This window comes from Pyrgilauda ruficollis, unplaced genomic scaffold (genome assembly GCF_017590135.1).
Source record: "Pyrgilauda ruficollis isolate IOZ18807 unplaced genomic scaffold, ASM1759013v1 scaffold3, whole genome shotgun sequence".
Lineage (NCBI taxonomy): Eukaryota > Metazoa > Chordata > Aves > Passeriformes > Passeridae > Pyrgilauda > Pyrgilauda ruficollis.
This window is the reverse complement of record NW_024524377.1, coordinates 21130690-21152245: the sequence shown is the minus strand read 5'-3', so window position 1 is coordinate 21152245 and position 21556 is coordinate 21130690. Positions and strand designations below refer to the sequence as shown.

Genomic DNA, 21556 nt, shown 5'->3' with positions numbered 1-21556 from the left:
CTGATGCACAGGGAATATTGATGGCTTTCCTGCAAGAAAAGAAAGTTGGTCACATCACAGAGTGATTTATGTTGGGAAAGACCCTGAAAATCATTGTATTCAGCCGTTGATGCAGCACTGCCAAATTCACAAGTGAGCCATATCCCTCAGTGCCACATGTACACATCTAAATACCTCCAGGGATGGACACTCCACCATTTCCCTGGGCAATGTTGCAATGATTGATAACCCTTTCACTAATACTTTTCTCCTAATATCCAGTCTAAGCCTCCCTTTGTGCAACTTGGGGATATTTCCTCTTGTCCTGTCATTTGTTACCTGGGAAAAGATAGTGACGCTCCCCTTGCTACAACCTCCTTGCAGGTAGAGCTCCATCAGTAGAGCTGGCACAAGTGTTCCTGATGCAAAATAAACAATGAAATGTGTGACAGAATTGCAGTGACTTGAACACTAAATGATGCCTAGAATTAGTCAAATGAGAAATATGTTCCCTGTTGGAACAAAAGCAACACAAACGTGGAGAGAACAGATTTTTGCTGGTTTGTGTTGGCCAAGCATGCCAAGCATTACATCACAATGTTAATGTTTCTGATTTTAATGCTGGGCATTTTAAGTATGTGCTTTGCTGAGTATGTCTATTCACTTCTGGCACTCTTTCAGTCATTGTAATATGTACAGTTATGGTGGGGGCTGTCTGTATCTGGCAGAATTTATTATAAGCTTCAATGTATGATCATTCTCCACAGTGGCAGTGTGCTTGGCTTTCATAACAACTGGAGCTCAGACACACAGGGAGCTGCAGAACTTAATTTAGATGTTGCACTGGTAATTTATATATGCCAGCAGTTGTTTTTTTTTTTTTTCTGGAGGGAAATACTGGATTATATTATCAGTTTGTTCCACATACAGTTTAAAACTTCTCTTTATCAGAATAAACCAACATAGTACGCTGAAGGCTCCTCTCTGTGGTTTTCAGAAGCTTATTATACATGCTGGTTAAGTGATACTGAGTTACATCCCTTATCCCCAGTATCAATATTATGTTTACAAAAGCTTGTCCAACAGTTAACTCTATATTTGACCCAAGAGTTACATCATGATAAGAGGTAACAGGACATTTATTGCCAATCACAACTTTAAACCTTACTCAGGTTTAAGGTTATGCTTCTGTTACTTACCTCCCCTCAGGATCATTGCAGTTTATTTCTGAGGCTCACATATTGGTGTTTGTACAGTCTGCTGTATATAAAGAGATCTTTCAAAATAAACAGAACTTCAGTTTCACCAAGCAACTTCTCCCAACACTTTTTTTTTTCTTTTGTCTTCTTCCTGTGCCTACTTCCATGTCCCTTTGTAGTCTGGTTCCTTTCCCAGGAGGCACCAGAAGAGTCTATGGTGCCATGATACACAGCAGGGCAGGGAGAGTTTCTGGTAGCAAGAATGGTAAGAGAATTCAAGGATGCATTGCTTGAATTGCTGATGATAAGGTGTAACAGGTCATCTAAAACTGGCTTGGTACCTGAGGACTAAAAGGTGGCAAATATGATGCAAGTTTTTAAAACCCATTCCATGGAGAATGGGGCTTTTTACCAGGCAAATGAATAGGTATCTCAATAAGAGCAGTATAGTAGAATACCTCATCCTGTAAACTGCCTGTCAAGTGTCAACATAATGCCTTTGTAAAGATAAATCCTTATTTACAAGGCTGTTCATAAGGGTCAACAAACATGTGAATAAGGATTTTTAAATCTACATAGTCTGAATTACCAACAAGGTTTTTCACAAAACCTCTTGGCAAAAATTTTTAAAGAAAACTAATTTGGCATAAGAATACTCTTGCATGACAAAATGATGCTTGGGAGGTAAGGAAATTTGAGCTGAGGAAATTTGCTATTGGCAAAGTTCTCCAAGGTAGTGATGACTAAGAAGGACAACAAAAATTGTGAAAAACCTTGATGAGACTGACAAGCCAGACAATAGTGGTTGGTAAAGTTACATCTAGATATTCTAAAGTGAGGCACATGGAAGTAAAGATTCACAAAACTTGACATAGAAAGTAGTGTGCTAGGAATTGGCCATGAAGTTTGGGAGTAAGAGCTCAGGTTTATACTAGTGGTTCCTTGAAAACATCATCTCGTAGTTCAATACTGATCTACCCAGACTATTTTATATGGTTCCTGTCCATATCTTCAATATATTTAATTGAATTAGTTTATTTTTTTGTAGAATAGATGTGGGCAACAAGAATGTAGAAAGGAATTGAATGATTTCCATACGAATGACTGAATAGCACAAAAATCACTTGGGATGTGGTACAGATCTTATAAAATTGAATTTTAGGGAAGTATATTTAAACCAAAATAATTTCTTGGCACTGAGGACTGTAGGCATTGGAAGTGCATGCATAGAGTACATCAGTTTCAGGGGTAACTATGCAAGAGAAAGTCAGTGGAATTTATCAAATACACAGAAAACACCCAAGTGGAAATTTTTTCATGGGAAAATATGAAAAAAACAGTAGAAAATATCAAGTCTGTGCTGCCCCTGTTCTGTCCTGTCTGTTGCTACACTTGTATTTTCTAGGTGCCTTTAAAGTTCTTGCTGCACATCTCAGTAGTTATAGAGTATTTCTGTCTGAATTCTCTTAGTCCTTGCTCGCTTCGATAGTTTGGGTGGTTTTAATGAGACTCATTGCAAAAGAGATGTTATCTTCAACTTTCTTGAAAACACATTTTTAAATTTAACTTTTTATTAAACCAATTAAAAGAGGAGATCAATACTAACAGGTTGTTAAACCTAATTATATCTACCAGAGCACTATGAATTGCTTTGTTAAATTCCCCTGTAGCATAAACAGCATAGTGCAGATTTTTATTTGCATTTGTGGTAGCTGTTAGCTTCTGTTATTATTTTGTTTTATAGATCTGGTTCTTAAATACTGGTGCTTCCCACTGGGCAAACTATGCTGTGTCATTTCCTAATAAATACCTGAACAAATAATTCTCTCCCTCTTCCCTGCTCCCTCCCTCCCTGCAGTGAAGAGACTAATTTTGTGTAGGGATAAGATCAGTTTACCCTGCAGCATTAATCTTCTAACAGAGAGATACTATTTTATTTTTCCAGCGTGCTGTAATCCACCCCAGTTTCTGATATATTTACAGTGTATTAATTGTTAATGTTGCACGTCTTGAATTCTAATCATGGCCAGCCTGCATGCAGGGCTCTGGTTTGGGAGGGATCATTGCCCGCTCCCCTGGGGATCACAAGTGGTACTTTCTGGAGGCAGCATGAGCTGTATTCTTTTCGTGGGTTTTTGTTCTTGTGCTGCTGCATCTGTTTGAAGCTGGGACGTTGTGCACAGTCTGCATTGTGGTTGTGAAGTGCCTTGACCTGTGGATTGTTACGTGGAGTGCACAGAGGAGTCACTGATCACTGCTTCTTCCCTTAGTATTTTGTTTTAAACGGGACTGCAGACACTTGTGGGTATTTTTGCTATTTCTTTTCACCGATCTCAGACACTCCAAATGGTTGAGGTACTTTTGAACATTACTCTTTTCTTCTAGATTAACTGATTAACACTTAGTATTTAAGTTGAAGTATAAAACATATCGTCCATTTAAGAAAAAACCCAGCCAACTCTTCCCTAATACAGCAATATTTTAACATGTATGATAAATATAGTACTACGTATTGATTGTCATATCTATTATAAAGTGGATGCTCAAAAAACTTTTAATCTGCATGTATAATTTTGATGTACTATGTAGGGCGATGCCATAAATGGTGCAAGTCAGAAAAGGGATTTTTTTTGTTGTGTTTTAAGCTTTTAGACTTTGAATTCTCACTGTGTCCTAGAAATAGAAGAAACAGGTAACAAGGGCATTTATTTCAGGTTTTTTTTTTATTTTGTCACAATTCATTGTAATAACAATGCATCATTAAATAATTTAGTAGATCATTCCAGATGAAGTGGTTTTACTTTTGTATTGTCACCTGGTACCCCTGTGGCAATGAAATACAGTATGTAGTGACAGAAGATAAATATTAAATTACCTCTCTGGAAAATTTGTCACTAATGCCATTTACAAAATCATGCATTTGGTTTAAAATGAATGCAGCAATAAACATGTGTAACCACTGTCCAAAAAAACAAAAAAAAAAAAAGTGTTTAATGTTAGGTAATATATTTGAGGAATATCTTCTTACACTGCAGTAATGTTTTTCTTGAATTTGTTTTTTTGCTGGTGTACATATATGTGCAGAAAATCCTCAGTAGTGTAGGCTTCTCTGGAAGCTTAAAATTTGTACTAAGGGAAAATTAGTCTTTATCTTCATGTTTAAAAAGTCTAGAAGCAGGTAATTTCCTGTTCTAATTCTTCAGTGGATCAGTTACTTCAGCTGTTTTCTCGTCCTTTTGCAAGTCAGCTTAGTACCAAGTGTGTCTTGTGTATCACCTAGGATTAAACAGCAGGTTTGGTTTCTTCTAATAGTACTGTAAAGGAAAAAAAAAAAATAACACTGTGGTTGCAAAGCAAGCTTCAGAAAATTCTAACAATAAAAATCAAATTATTTTCTTCTGAACTGGTTTAAAAACAAAATGGGGAAATAAGCACTTATCCTTTGTTGTAAGCTTCCATTTTTTTTTCTCCTCTTCTCTTCAGAATCCATTGTTTATCTTAGATAAGGATGAGGGACCACACATACACGGATGCTCATAGGATCATTTGGGTTGAAAGGGGTCTCAGATGTCATCTGGTTCAACATCATGCTGAGAGCAGAATCAGTTGTGAGACCAGACCAGATATTCTGCATTTTCTGTAATTAGAAAATTTGGTTTGAGTATTTTTGCTTCAGGAAATGAATTTTAATCTGTATTCATGTCACATCAGGAAGAATGACATGTTAGGACTTAGGCCTTGATACAGTGACAGTTCTAAACTCTGTTTTCTGAGCACTCTGTCATTGCCCAGAGCGCTCTGTGGTCCTGAGCATATTCATGACCAACAGCAGTCCTGGTATTCAGCAAAGATGTAATCAGTTCTGAGTTCCTGAAAAGGTTCAGTCAAATTTAGGAGTAATACATTCAGATTTTTCCCTTATGACACGTTTCTTACAGTGTTAAAATGTTTTCTGAAGCATGCTAACTTTCCTGGTGCAAACACTCCCTTCATGTTCCTCCGAACTTCAGCCTTCCCATGGGCTCTGTCACTGACCAGTTCTGCATGGAAATGCTTGGGGATTGCAGCCTCTTTTCCCAGCAAGTGCTATTTGTAGCAGAGCCTCCTTTCACAAAGAGATCTCCAGGAGAGAGTATTTTTCAAATAAGTGCTAATATTTGTCACTCAGAGGAAAGCATGTAGAAATAAATGACAGTGACTTGTCAGGGTGCAGAAGTGGCTTCTGTACTGTGTCTGTTGGGGCAGTGGTTGATAGGGGAGGACTTTCATTTGCAATTCAGGTGTTGTAGGGGGGCCCTGCAGCCCAGAACATGTGCAGGGGTGGGGAAAGAACTATTTAGTAACCTAGGGATGACAGCAGCAATGAAGCTGCCTTTTCCTCATCAGCTTTGGCATGCTACCAATTCCCTAACCTGTGTTGAATCTAATTATTGTGAGGGCTGGAATCTTATTACTCCTGTTTATCTCAAAAAAAAGAAAAGAGCCTTTTGCTGGAAGTGTTTGTTTTGGTTTTTAAATTTTTCTTCTGTACTGTTTATTACCCTGAAAAGTTGTAAATTGGTTATTGTTTGTTCTCCAGATGGATCCTGTGCAAAAAGCAGTCATAAACCATACATTTGGAGTGTCCATTCCCCCAAAGAAGAAGCAAGTCATTTCCTGTAATGTCTGCCAGCTTCGTTTTAACTCTGATGTGAGTATTGCCAATTTTCTTCCTAATTTTTTTTTAAATTTAGTGCATTAGATATAATTAATCTAAATCTCTTTTTCCCAAATAACTCATTCCAGTTCTACCTGCATTCTGCTCAGCCTGGTGCGTTTTTTTGTCCCTTCAGAGGCAGAAATCCATACAGCATGAACTCTTAATTTTCTTGGATAGCTCTGGCATGATATCCAATGCCATGTCCATAGGTGATATCCCATTTGATGGTACAATAACCTTCAACAAGTATTGCAAAAAGAAATGTTAGCCTGAGGTTTTTTTTTCTTAGAAAAAGGAGGTGAAGCAGAAAAGCTTCCCAGTGAGTTCTCCAGGTCATATTTGATTTTCTTCCAGAAGAAATAGCTTTTCCTTGTTGTTGGTATGTCCTTGCTGATATGTCTTTCCATTTCTGAATGAAGTCACTCTTCCAAAAACTTTCATTTATAATAAATATAAACACTTAGTTCTAGCTGTCATTTTGAGTATGAGAAATTCAAAGAAACTGTTTCCTGGAGGTTAATTTAAAAAAAAAAAATCATTACAAAAGAGTACAGTCGTGTTTTTAAAATATATAACCATTTCAAGTTTCATCCTAAGTCACTTGAAAATTAAAGAAATTCAAGGAAACTATCTAATAAGATTATAACCTTTGACAGTTAAGGAGTATGTATTTGTTCTAGGAGACTCTTACTAATGTCATTGAGTTAATAAAAATAAAATTCCTAGATTTTTTTTTAGTCTTGCAGGTAAGAATATATCCTGAAGTGATGTGTTAATATTGTATATTTTTCTGTCATAATTTTGGTCTCAGAAACAGTTTGCAGGCACCTCCTCTGAAGCCTTTGGGTGTTATATGCTCCTAGACGTTTGCAGTAAAGCACCCATACCCATTACCCTGGTTTTCTCTGCCTCTAACATTGCACTTTGAAAAGTGTCTTCTGAAGTGTTTTCCCCAGTTTGCCTTTCTTGTCTAGGCTGGTGAGGATTTTGAAGCAGTGCTATCTCAGCTTCAAATTGATTTCTAAATCTGTCATCGTTTAGACAAGCTTATTAAACTTCCTTTGAAGTGGCAATATCTGCTTAGTTAAATGATCTCAGAAGTCATTATTTTAAATTTAGTTTGCTTGTCTTTCTACTTTAAGATTTAAGGGGGAAAAAAAATCATTTCTGCTCTGACACTTGGTCCAGGTATGTCCTTTTACTGATTAAATCAAGGAAACAATAATATTTTTTTAAATTTTCTTTGGCTTCTTGGATCTTGCTTCTGAGGTGGATCCATCACCAGTGACATGGCTCAGGCTGCCCTCACTCTTGCCTTTCCCCTTGAGGTCAGCATCCCCCTGATGATGGGACCTGTCCCGAGAGGGGTCACTCACTTTGTCTGTGCTGACATGCAGGTGGACAAACAGCATTTCAGGCAGATAAACTGAATCACAACTGAGTGGCTTGAAACAAACAAAAAAAGAGCTGATGTGTTATATCACTTTGTACTTCTGTCAACCAAGCAATTTTTCCTGTCTAGACTTACAAAGTAGAACTAAAAGTGCATATAATATTCTGCTTTAAATAGTGGCATCATAAAAGTGTAGCAAATTATAGCCACACTTCTTCTTCTGGGCCAGCTGTATTCAATAGGGTGGTGTGATCTTTCTTCCTAAATTTGATAAATATATTCAGTTGTAGTTACTATAAAATACCATAATCCTTTTGAAAGGAATGGTTGTAAGAAAGGATGAAGCACTGTGGCTGTGGTACTTGACATGCTGAAATGCAACACCTTACTTTCTGCAGCAGTTTAATTTACCAGGACATCCACAAACAACACAGAAATTTGATTTTGGAAAGTGCTAAGTTTATAGCAGTGTTATGAATACCAGAAGATACTTAAATATAAACCTAATTTCACGATTGTTTCATAACCTCAACATCCAGGAATATTTGGAGAATGAGTCTTCATAATGTAATCTATTTCAAAAGCTTTCTAGCCTTTCATTGCATTATTTAGCTTCTCCTGAGAAATAAGATGCTAAATTTTTCTTCAGGTTCAGTCATTTAATCTAAGGAATTATTTATATAAGCAACTTTTTTTCTGAGAGTGATCTCCAATTTTATTTGGATGTTATTCTCACCTATCCAAATAGACCACCGCCCCCCCCCCCCCCCACAATAACCTGCATTGTTATTGTTTCCCTGAGGTAATGGTAGTGGGGTATCAACCAAGCTCTGCATACTCACAGTTAATTTTTCTTAGCTTATTGAAACTCCTGCACAGAAATAAAAATCTGGACTCTGCATGTATTTTTCTTTTTGGTCCCTTTTGACCAAAAATAATGTGAACATGGAATAATCTTTACAATCTGTCCTTTGTTTGCTGATTGGGGAAGAAGGGAGTCATACAGGTGTGAATGCTGCAACTGCAGAATCTTTCAGGAAATCAGTTCCACCATGTGACATGCTTTTGAGTAGCATCAAACTCTGTTAATCTGCATTAAAACATCAGTGTAGCACATTGCAGAATGAGATTTGTAGCACAGTCACTCCACACTTAGAGTTTCTTCTGGCTCTACAAGGCTGACGTACTTCTTGTTGTTGATAGGCGTTCCATTCCTTTGAACTTTCTCTGACCTAAATTATGCAATTAAATGAAATTAAAATGGCAAAACTAAACTATTAAGTGTCTTTTTTTATTTTTATTCTCCTAAATGAATTTCATTTGCATGGTGATTGAGGATGCTGACCTCATTCTGCGGATGTTTTATCAATTGCACAAGAAACACACAGACAGTGGGTATTCATCTGTGAGAAGAAAATTGGTTTCCTTGCCTGCAATCTTTTCCTTGAGCTGTGGACACTCACTGGTCTGAATCAATACACACACAAAAAAAATCAGACTAGTCAATTTGTAGTTGTCAAACCTCCCACTAAATTAATCCAGTGAATTGCAAAGGTTTTGAGTTTCTTTTGCTTATGTGTCTGAATGTTTAGCTTTGGTGAGAGTGTTCTGGCACACATTCAGAGATATGCAGCTGCCTGCAGGAAAAGAAAGATCAGAGATGGGAGGAAATTTTAAAATTTAAATATTTAAAAATAGGTTGTCTTGAGTGTGGGATTGTACATGTTGAAGTGATGATTTTATTTTCAAAAGTAAAGCTTGTAAATGACTTTTTTTCCCTGCCATATAATTTGAACAGTATTTTCTAACTGAACTCTTCAGGATCACCCAGTCTTCAATTTTTAAAAGTACAACGTGAAGAAAACCTCTGTGTACAAATTCTTAATTTTATCTAGTCTTAACTTGATATGTCTGTCCTCTTCCAAAAAAAGACATGATAGTGTTTGACTCATACTTACAGACATTCACCATCATACTCTGCCTGTCCTTTTTTAATATTTTCAGCTACATTTTGGTCAAATTGGAGGTTGTGTATTTCTGCTAATAAATTCTGCTACAAGTAGTTTGGACATTCCTTCCAATCTCTGTCAGCTCCAGGAGAAACTGCAGTAAAGAAGAGATGATCCAAAGTCTCACAAAACAGAAAAAGCAAGACGTCATCTCTGAAGTAACAGCAAACTAAAGTTGTCTTAATAGCCTGAAATTTGAAGTCCTTCAGGAGAATTATATCTGTAAAAGTAGTATCAACATTACAACAAAGATTGCTGGGGTTGCCTTCAACAGCATTTTTTTGCATGATCTGCTTAAGATAATCTAGCTGGATCTCAGAGGGGGATTAGGTGCCTAAATCTAAGTGTCTTGGAGTATCTGAGGGGCCTGGAACATCCACAACAGGCTGACTAACTGACAAAGGACACCCGAGGACATGCCAAATCATATGGGATGCCTGCCTCTAGAGCTGAACGCCCACTCATTCAGTTTGCCTTCTGGTTTACTTCTCCTTCTTAGGCTTTTAATATTCTTTCTTTTATTTTGAAGAGAGCAGAGAGAGAAGCAATGAGGAGAAAAAGCATAAAAGTATAGGAGTAGAGGAAGTGAAAAGAGCAAAAAATGTGACGAGGGAATAGAGAAAAGGTCTCTTTCCTAAACTTGTTTAGGAGGTGGTAGATACCAGGAGTCAAGTACAGTTGAAGAAATCTCATTAGTTTAGAAATCTCATTTTAGGAAGGATAGTGTTATGAGGAGTGATGTTAATGAGGTTGATGAAACCATTGTGTTGTATTGTCCATGAGATGCTTTTTCTAGTCTGCATAAACTTCATTCTGTTACACAGAGGAACATACTCTTTTTGGAAATAGTTAAAAAAAGAAAACAAGCAATATTATCCATTAACAGTTGCAATTGGGTGTGCTTCAGTGTTTTGGAATAAACACAGGTATTTCCATCTTTACATCAAATTATCTGTAAACACCATGTTACTTTTGAATTTCCTCATGGTGGTGATACAGCATGTGCAACAATGACTAATGTGTCAATGAGCTTCAAGCTATGGTCTTGTGTTATAATCCAGCTCAGAAAAAATGAGAAATACTCTGTTATATTTACTACCATGACAGACCAGGCAGTAGAAGAGAAGAATCCTCTCCATGGAACAGATTGTGATTGTGAGTCAGATTTTACAGTATGTGTATTCCACCAAGAGGAAGCAAGATATGCTACAAAAGATCTAGCTTAACCTTTGAAGAAATACTTTTTTTTTTTTTTTCCTTTTAATAATTCTGGGATTAATTACATAGTAATTATGTAATTATGGTGATAATAATTCTATGTACTACAGACATTCCAGCAAAACCAAAAATCATCTTGAGTGAGTGTCCTGGTTCTGCCCTGGACAGGGCTAATTTTTTGCAGTAGCTGGGAGAGGCATGGCCAGGGCCTGGAGACTGTTCTACACCACCTCCCATCCTTGCTTGGAATAGACGAAGGGGGCTCCCTTTAAGAAGGGGTTCCTTCCACTCATGCAAATGTGGCAGATGGAGCAGTCCCCTATTATTTGTTATTGGGAGCTTCTTTATCTTATACCTTTTGTTATTAATATTGTAGCTCTTACTTCTCATCTTCTTATCACTGTTCCATTAAATTGTTCTTGTCTCAACCTGGGGTCTTTTCCTTTTGTTTCCTCCATTTGGAGGGAGGAAAGGAAGCAACACATTATTTTAGCTGGAGTGATAAATTGGGGAATACCATTCCTAAACCACAACAGTGAGTTTACTGAATCCATATGATACGAGTAACAGGGTCCAGTAGCAAGAGGGCAATGGGGAAATGGCTCTTTTTTATCCCATGTAGACTCCTCCTCTGTCTACCCCTTGCTCATTCTTTCTCATTCCTTCTGGCAGATGAATCTGTAGCATTTTCAACTGGTTTGTGGCAGTAAGTCTCCAGCAGCTGTAGAGCTTTGGCCCCAAGGTGTCTATTCTGTTATGGCATCTGATGCTGTAGCTTGGAGCCATAAGGGAAAAGTGAGTTGTAGTTGGAAGGATATTTGTTTGGTTTCTGCAGAATTGCTCTTTTCTCATTATCTGAATCATTACCTTGTGCTCAAGTAGTTTCTCTGCTCTTCTCCCTCATTATTTTTATTTTATTGTTTAGTCTTGAGGTTGTTAGGATTGTTTAGCCTGGAGAAAAGGAGGATCAGGGATCACTTTCTATGCCTACCTGAAAGAAGGTTGGAACAAGGTGGGTTTTAGTTCCTTCTCCAGGAAGCAAGTGATAGGATGAGAAAAACTGCTTCAAGTTGGTCCAGGGAAGGCTTGGACTCGATATTAGGAGAAATTTCTTCACCAAAAGGAAGTTGTCAAACATTGGAACAAACTATCCAGGGAAGTGGTGGAGTCACCATCCCATGGAGGATGTGGGATGTGTAGGGACATGTTTTAGTGGTAAACATGGCAGTGCTGTGATAGCATTTGAACTTGCTCTCAAAGGCCCTTTCCAACCCAAAGGATTCTGTGATAATCCCAGAGAGTTTTAGGAGCTTAGGCACTATACAATAATGCCAGTACTAATCTAATCCCTTTTTCCAACAACCAGGCTTCTCTGTATCCAAACTTGCAAATGCATGATGCCAGGCAGTCCACGTGTCATTGTTCTGATTTTTGTTTGGTGGTGTCTTTTTTGTAAACAGATAATGTCTGCTTCCCTCTGCACACTTTTTTTCTTACAGAAATGTCTTTGGCTGTGGTACAGCTTGGTGGGCACTGTCTTGTTCATAGGGTATGATTGGATTGAAAATAAACTTGAGTTTGCACAGTGTGTTGCTGTGTGGGTAATGACTGCAAGTCAGCCCTGATTTTTGGTGTCACCTCAAAAATCAAGAGATGACTCAAAAATCAGGAGGAAACACTTTGAGGCAAATCAGAAAAGCAGATGTAACACTTTGGCATTAAGAGACAATGAAGGTCATCTTGTTGAATGCGTTTAGAGCTAATAAAGATGATGTGATGATAGTGTTTCTTTCTAAAAAGCCAGAAGGCAAATTTTTAAAGTTTTGGCAAGTATTAGCAAAAGTTGACTTTGCAGATTTAAATAAATCATTCATGATGTCAAAAGGATAATAAACAAAATAATCAATAGCATCACATAAAAATGTACAGAACTGTCATTGTCATCTGTCAAACATTTTACATTTTTCTTATTTATAAGACTATATTGATTCTTTGGGTATGGAGGGTAGTGAAGCAGATAGGAGGTAATTAAAAGCATAAATCTCAGGAACTTGTGAAGGTAATTTTCTGTTTTGTAGACAGAACTGACAAAATGATGAAAGTTGTTAGCTCCAACATGACAGAAATACTGCATGATTACAGGGTACAGGGTTATAACATGATGGAAGTTCTGTTCAAATAACAGCTATTTAATGGAGCTTTTAACTAAGTTTGGTAAGGTATTTTAAATATGAGTTGACTTCTTATGACATGGCTGATATTCACAGCTCCTTGGTTTTTCTATGTTCTTTTCAATAATAATCTGCCTTACTATTTTGAGCAATTAGGTTTTAGAAATCTGTAAGGTTGGAATTGAAAACTAATGCATAGCTTTGGTGTAAAAAATGTATGAACGTGCCAGGTTTGCAGATTTCTTCAATTACATCTATTATTAATAACAAATGAGATAAAAATATATTTTTCAACACTACTTCCTAATTTATCATGCAATTTTATTAGAGTTATGATTCTAGTTTAAATTCTTCATAATTTATATACTCAAATAAATGTGCGTACTCTTACAGAATGGTTCTAACAGATAAACTAAGTGATCAAACATTTTGTAGACATCTCACTATTAAGAGAGCTTTCTAGTTTAGGATCTGCTGTGAATTGAAATAACAATATGTTACAAACATAAATACCTCTCTGCTCCTGTTTTGCACAGTTAGTTTCCTTCACTACCAGGACCATTGCCATTGTAATCAACTTGATGTATAAAAGTGGGCAGGAACACAGGTGTTGAGAGGTTCTTCTACATTATAAATTATGACTATATTTAGGACATACTTAGTTTTTTTAGCCTGAATTTATGTAAAAAATTTTTGTGCCATGTAGGAAAAAATTCATCTTTTTAAGTACTCTATGACAGAATGGAATTCTAGATTATTACATATCTATTCAGTCTTTCAGTTGTTTCCTTTTCCATGGTTGAACTGTTACTGGCCAGAGGCATTTGTGATATTTTCAACAAAATATTTTTCATTAGAGATTACCAGTTGTATTAACACCAAATGAACACAGGATTTGAGACAGAATCATTGAGGGTGGAAAAGACCTCTCAGATAATCAAGTCCAGCCGCCATCACGTTCACCACTAAACCATATCCCCAAGTGCCACATCCAGGTGGTTTTTGAACAGCAGCTCAAGGCATGAACCTGCATTTCCCACATGGATTCTTCAGTCTCCCTTTATTTCTGCATTTCTCCTTCTTTCTGTCCATGTAGAATCTACATCTATTTAATTGTACGTGTTAATTGCCAGACTGGAGGATGTGGTAGCAGATTCAAACATTCAGCTAAAGTGCTGATGGTACAATTGTCTTATTTTCACAAAGACCCAATGAAGGGCTACTTCAGCTGCCCTTGAATAAACCTTTAAAAAATCCTGGTCTCCCACACATATGCACTGAACCTTCAGACTTACTCAAGCCTTTTGTCAGGTTAGTGTTTCTCTTTGTAGCAATAAATTCAGATAATTAGCCATTCACATCGCAAGTAGATTCTAAAACTCAGTCACTTGTGAACTGTCAAAATGAATCATGTGGATTTCAAATACACTGTCAGTCATTGCTCCTGTTGGGGAATATTCTGGTATCTTCTGTACTACAGTCTTGCCTGTAGTTCGGAGTTTTCTTAAAGGTAATACTGCTAATCAATGAATCTGTATGATCTACTTGTTTCCTGGTTATCTAGAGCTTTTCAATATATGCAGACTTAGAAACATTTTGAACTTTCTACAAAGTAAAGCTACTGAGGTTGTTTTAAGCACTACGCTATGCTGATGTCATTCACATTTTCAAAAGCCTGTTTATACGTAGAAGATAATTTAAATTGTTGATGTTCTATTCAATGCAGTCTAGTACATAAGGCTATTGTATGTAGTCATACAGTTTAACGTCCTGCTTGGATTTCAAACCTAATAATTTATAGTTGCAAGGAGCAATTTTAAATAAAATATTGCATTTGTATCATTTTTAAGAGTAGAAAAAGCTATCCTTTCTTGCAGCTAAGTCATTAATCTTTATGACATAGAGGCTTTCTTAAAAATTAAAGCATTCATAAGGTTTGATTGGTTGGTTAGGGGTTTTAAATTGGTAATAAAAGATTGTGGATAGAACTAAGGTGTATAAATTTAAAGTGTATAAACTAGAAAATTTGTGGGGGAAATTACATAGTTGTCAATTATATTAAGTATTTGCAACTTAATTTAAAATACAGCTATTCACTAAGTCATGGTCTTACAAATATGTAGACATATTTTTTAGTGTCATAAAATATGCCTCCCACTGATCAAGAAGTAATGCTAGACAAATGTATAAACACCTTTTTGGAATTAGGCCTGTCAGTACAAAAGGTATTTTTTATGTTCTGGTTCATAATGTCACATTTATGGCAGCTTAAAGCTCTTTTCATTAAACCTTACTAGCCAATACTTGATGACCTTCTGTGCTGTCTAATAAGTAGGCAGGTTCTTTTTTGACATGTTGCAATGTATGCATATCAAGCTAGTAGATCACAGTCAGTTTTAAATTCAATTCAAAATTAAACTTTCCTTTCAGTTAAGGAGTTATTTCTTAGAAATATTTTCTTATTCCACTTTCTCAAAAAGTGTCCTCCTAACCTATTATACATTTAATTTCAAAATTGTAATAATGATAGTACAATGGTGAGGTTTAATACCAGCTTATGTAAGCAATAGGTGTAACTAAATCTTTTTGAAATGAAAAATAAATATTTAAATAATATTGAATTGTGGCACAGATAAATTATTTTACTGTAGAATGAATTAATCCATACAGTAAATGCAGCTGTACACACTGGAATCAAGTAGTTTGCAATTAAAATCATTATAGTACATGAGTATAGAAAGATATTTTGAGGTAACAGATTTTCATTTTGTTTTTTTCCTAATCTTTTTGTTTTCTTAAATATTGTTTTGCTGACACAAAATTTGCATGAGTTAGTTGTATTTAATGATAGTCAAAAAGTACCTTCAGTATCCATTGAAAATATTGTATCCCAAAGATATTTACTCTGAAGTTGACTTTATATTTTAGTGGGAACTTATATTAAAATAATCTTTCTTTTATGCACATGAATTTTGAACCCTATGTGTACAAAAATTCCTATGGATTACCAGAGCAAATGAAAATAAATTTTCAGCTTCTTGCCTTAACTAAAAATGAAAATCATATTCATCATGGCTTACTTCAAAGATAAATCTAGTATTTCAATCATATATAAAGCTCATAGCCTCTGCTCTAAGGCTGTATTATGTCACGAGTAAGTGAGACTTGGAACAAATATGTTTGCCTTTAATATATGGTGCTTTTGCAAATATTTTAAAGAATTAGAGTTATTAAGGATCAAGAAATTAATAATCACAAAATTGGTATTAATAATAATCAGAACTTGAGTTCCAATTTCAGATTGCTTCAGCTGCCCTTTTTGCTTCCTTTGACTTCAGAAAACTCCAAAGGTTTATGTAACATGGTAATACAGCATTTACAGTTACCAAAAGGTGGCTGAATCAAATGATTTATCCCACAGTGCATAAAAAGCAAACTCTGAACTTCAAGTGTATCTGAAAGGAGTAGAAAACAGTGCTTATGTGATTAGGAAAGATTGCTTCAATACTTTAAGGAATGTTCCTCTAACTTCATGTTTGGAAAGAGTATCTGTGTTTCTGTTCACAGAACAGAGATGAGTTGAGAAAGTCTAAAAACCAAAGTTTTAACAATATCCAGCCCCTGGAACTGAAACTTGACAAAGTCAGTGTGGAAACAAATAACTGACAAAGTGAGGCACTGAAACATTTTTAAAGGTAGATTTTTGTATCCCCTAACTACTTTAAAATCCAGCCTGGAGAATCCCACCCGTCCCCAAAGGAATATGGTCTAGGTTGAATAGTACTGAAGAAGGATGGCATTTCCAAACCCTTGCTTAGATGGATCACAGCAATATTTTTTCGCCTTATAAGATACAGCTATGAATTTGATAGATTATAATAATTAGAAAGATGAAAAATTAGTCCATTCACTGTGTTTCCATGAAGCTTTCCTTGTTGTTATGGAAATCTTAATTTTAATTCTGCCTGGGCTTGTTTGTTCTCAACAGGTCTCATGTACACTATATGAGGATTGAATGAAGGGAATCAAAAACTGTAGTAGGTTATTACTGATATTGCAGGCATTATTATTGCAAATATCAGCAGAAAGGCTTATTATCAAGAAATTGACTTACTAAGTCTTTCTCTTGAGTGCATTTATGTCTCTTATGTCATAGCTTTGGCCTCAGGCAGCATATGATCCTATCAACAGCACACATATGCGCAGAGCATAGAGTTCAAATATTTAAAGGGACATCATCAACTTGAGGATGCTTGAGTGGACAATTTTGTACTTGCTATTATTAAATTTAAAAGTTTTGGAATGGAAAGGGTATACATTCACCCCAATTTTTGGCTCCACATTTTGTACACTGCAGTGTGTGAATAGTTCATTGAATTTTGTTGGTGGAAAACGTCCCTTCTGGTGCATCATGTCACAGCTGCAAAGCTTAAGAGAAATGGGAGAAACCCAGCAAAGGTGGACAGAGACAGGATGGGACTCCTCTGCCTCATAAGGCACATTGGCATAGCAGGGCAAAAACAGCACTGTGCTCCTATGCCCGCATTCAGAACTGGACAGATCCAACCAGAAGTTGACAAGTGTCCCTTTAAGTAGTGCACATAGTACTAGTGGTATAGCTGGTTAGTTGTTTCTTTATGATCCTTAAATTGTGTTTGTATGTGTGTTAATATTCCAAAGGTTTTAAGGTCAAGAAATATTTTAATAGCAATTGGTGAGTAAACTCTTTGCTGTTTTTATAATAAAGTTTTTAAAAGCTATCTCACTTCCAGAGGAATTCAAGATAAACTAATCTAGCGGCCTTTCTTGCTTGAATGCTTGCTTACTAAAATCTCCTGTGAAAGGAAAGATGCACCCACAGCAACATACACTGTCCTTCTGAAATGGAAAGCACTGTTTCATGGGCTGTAAAATCACTTAAGAAGTTCTGGTGTGTAAGAACTTCAATCCTCTATTTTAGCAACAATTCTTCATCAGTTCAATGGTGCCAGTTACCTGTGTGAGGACTCCAAGATGCTGTCTGTTCTCTTGCCCACTCCAGCTCTTTCTACTCTTCACTTCTCCTCTACCATATGATAAAGCTGTTACTACATGCTGTCCTAAGGTGACTATATTGTAATGCCCATTTCTGCTGATCTTAAAACAATTTTCCTCATATGGCAGCACTCTTTATGGAGCTCAAGCATCTTAGGTATTATAGTTGCTCTTTACGAAAAGCATGTGACTCGTTTCATGGCTCGCTTCATTTAACACAGCAAACTAAATAAAGTAGTAGATAATTGATTGGCAAGAGAGAATGAATGTGGTTTTGCATGAACACAGTGAAAGTTTACTTGCACTGATGTTTTTATATGCCAGGTACCAAGATGTGCTTAGAAGAAGCATGCTTTCTCTGAGTGTTTTAATTTGAAGTAAACAACAATATTAACTTCTTTGGTTAATATGTAACCTTCAATAGAGGCACCTAGCGGTATGCCTGAAATGATGGTTTAAAATTGTGTTTAGAAATATTAATAATGCAAAGCTATTGCTGAATAGTACAATGTCATGAAGACACACTGGTTTGGATAGGACTTTTTTGTTGCCCATTATTTTGTAAATTAATTTATTAAGAAGTCAAGAAAAACACTTAAATTCATTAGCTGAAATTTCCAAGCTTTGGAGTTTGTATTAAGTATGTAGTTCCTTAGTTTTGCTTCTAACAAAGTGGCCTGATTTCTCAAGGCATCTGATTATATAGAGTCAGGAACAATGAAGGGGACTCAATATCACTGAAAAAAATGGGCAGGTATTTGTGTCTAGCTTTAGCTGTGCTACTTCAAAAACACTGACCTAGTTTCTGAGGACAATTTTAAGGCAAAGGTGAAGTAAACTTTTCAGTACATATTTATACTGTTCTGTTTGAGCAGATTAAGACAAAATGAATAATAATTATTTTAAAAAGCTCCTCTTCTCCCTGTCCTTCAGATTCCAATTTTCTTAGTATTTAAAAAATAATATTCAAGGCAATTTATGAAGCAATCAAGACTGGCAAATATTTAGTTTTTTATGTTGTACTTGGGTCTACTGAAGTTCACAGGTATGGTGTTTCCTCATTTTAACCCATATTTTTTGATCTAATAGTCAAGTAATATTTTTTCAATTGTCTCAGTTGCTGTTAGAATGAAGGTTTAAGTATTTTATGACATCTGTATTAGATCAAACAAAGGAAAAATGGATTATTTAATCATGTTTCAGCACAATACATCTTTCTGACTGCAAGTAATAAAGACTCGGGAACACCACATAAAAATTGAGAGCATCTTTCTGAATTGGATGTGTTTACATTTGTATAGTCCTTTAACTCTTTAAGCACCATAGAAGTAAAGAATTACATTAGGAGTGACAGGGCTTTATGTGATCTCGAAACCTCTTTTTCCAAGTTACTGAAAATATGTAATATTCATTAAAATCCTGTCATTTGAATATATAAGAAGTCACATCCATAAAAAGTGTTAGTATAAAGCTACTAAATTTTTTTTAGGTGGAATAATATGGTGCCTACTATTGAAAGTATCACTTTTCTGCCTTGCCATCCATTGTATTATATACAAGTGCAAAAAAAAGTGAGCCTGATTTGTTCTCCTTTGTAGAGCCAGGCCGAGGCCCACTACAAAGGAAGTAAACATGCCAAGAAGGTCAAAGCACTAGAGGCAACGAAAAACAAACCCAAAGCTGGTTCTTCCAAGGACAGCGCAAAGGTTAACACGGGCTGCTCCACCACGCCAGTCACAGCCAGCATCTCTGACAAATCAGGTCAATGAAAACTTTTTTGTTCTATACATCCTTTACTTTCTCCTTTTTTTTTTTTGTGTTTGTATGAGGGAATTTGGTTGCATGATACCGATCCATGACTTGTCTTTAAACTATTTACTATGCTTTCTTGTACAGAATAGATTTGTTTTGATACTCTCAAATTGCTGTTTCATGTCTGTGAAACAACTGATGTCCCTAAAAGTTACAGTGTATTTTTTTTAAAACCTATGAAATTTACTATTAAAAAGTATGGATATTCTTATGGCAATAGTGGATGGATGTGGGTGGAGGATGAATTCTGAGGTTACATATTTAGCTGAAGCACAAGAAACCTTTGTAAGAAATCTTTCCTTTCTGAATAAGACAATCTTGCTCTAATAGGAAAACACACCTACAGAAATGTGAAGTCTTGTGGCCCGGGTATTTCCTGACTTTCACAGCTCGTTAGTACCTCAACATCACTTCTTTTTTTTTTTTTAACCCTCCAGAGGAGTAATCTGAGGAAGGTCAGCAACACTAACAGCAGCAGAATTGCTTGAGTTTCTGCTCTGTCAGTGTTGTATTACTGAATGAAACAGGAGACTTTCATGAACTTGCTGACAGTGTTATTCAAGAGAAGGCCCCTACTGTGGATTACCCAGCTGTCAGTCCTGTAGACTACTGCTGATAAATTTGCTTCTGCCTAGGGAGTCATTTATTATCCTCTTCACCAGAGCTGATCTTGACTCAGGTGCCATGAGGTGAATAACAATTTTTTGACATGTGCATAAAAAATCCAACTCAAAAAAAGTATCGGTGTCATCCTGCTGTTTTTACAGCAGCTTCAAAACTATCTGTGGGTCCTTAACAATGACAGTGGGTGCCAAATTTTGGGTTGATTTTCCTAGCAAATCACATTTTAGTTTTGAGAGAGATGAGCTGAGTTCAAGTAGCATCTTCAGGTAAACAAGACATGCTACTATAAAGCAGTAGCACTTTAACATTGATCTAAATATAAGGTAGGCTATTGAACAGAAAGATTTAAAATATTTAGTAAATATTTTGCTGTCTGAAATATTGAAAACAGCTTTGTTTAAGATAGGTTACTGCTCCAGGTGTACATGGTGAGAAGTCAGACAAGAGCCAAAGTAAAATATCAATTAAGACTTTAGAGAACTTAAAATGTTATTCATCTGTGGTAACATAATTTTATAATGACCTCCCTCTCCAATGCCAAACGTTGAGGTCCATATAGCAAAAGTTTCATCATCCTTTTCAAACTCCATCTTTTTCTTCCAGAAACCATCTGGAGCTGTTTTGTGTTTCCTTTGCCTATTTCAGACTATGAGGTCTGAATTGAATTAAGTCTTTTCTTTCCTCTGCAATGTATCTAAAATCTACATTCAGTTTTTGATAATACAACCAGTCAAAAGGGAAACCTGCTCTTGTTTTGTTTTTTTTTTTATCGCCCTGTTTTGACAGTGTGTTATAATGCTATTAATTACTCTGTACAAATTAGACAGATTACCATCTGTGTCTTTTGGATTACACCACTGCAACTGTTTCTACATTAAAAATAAATCCCACTGGCAATTTAGTTGAACACTTTCTTCCCATCAGGAGAACAGTGGGATTCTCTGTGGAGAGTAGGCTCCTCACAGCTTCTTACTGCTGTACAGGAGGCTGAGGATGGGATGTTTGGGAGGAAAAAACCTGAACTTGAAGCAATTTTTCAGTATTTGTATGAAAAGATCATCACAGAGATGGGGAACAACTTGAAGATCTGGGGTTTTATCAGACTTGGAACAAGCCATAGTTTTGTTCAGCTACAGTTTCCCTTACAGATATTATTGCCCACCTATTCTTTGACATGTGTTTATCTCCTTAATGTAAAAAACTAAACTAAAGCAGTCACTAGGTTGCCATTGGGTAGTGTTTCGGACTTTTTTTTTTTTTTTGAGGGGGGTGGGATGGGTTTTTTGGGTTGGTGGGCTTTGTTTTGTTTTGTGGGTTTTTTTTGTTTGGTTAGTTTTTTTGCTTTGGAGCAAAAAATTTACTTATGCCATTTTTTCTGAATCTTTTAAGACAGCTTTCATTGTCTGAGAAATCTGCTA

General features: G+C 36.1%; 1 protein-coding gene across 1 annotated transcript in view; it reads left to right on the top strand.

The window, feature by feature from the left end:
- ZNF385B (zinc finger protein 385B) overlaps window positions 1-21556 on the top strand; it is a 155593-nt gene that overhangs the window by 113919 nt on the left and 20118 nt on the right. Inside the window, exons 4-5 of the mRNA XM_041473180.1 lie at window positions 5758-5868; window positions 19301-19463. Coding sequence (XP_041329114.1) covers window positions 5758-5868; window positions 19301-19463 — 274 coding nt within the window. The remainder of the gene's footprint in view (window positions 1-5757; window positions 5869-19300; window positions 19464-21556) is intronic.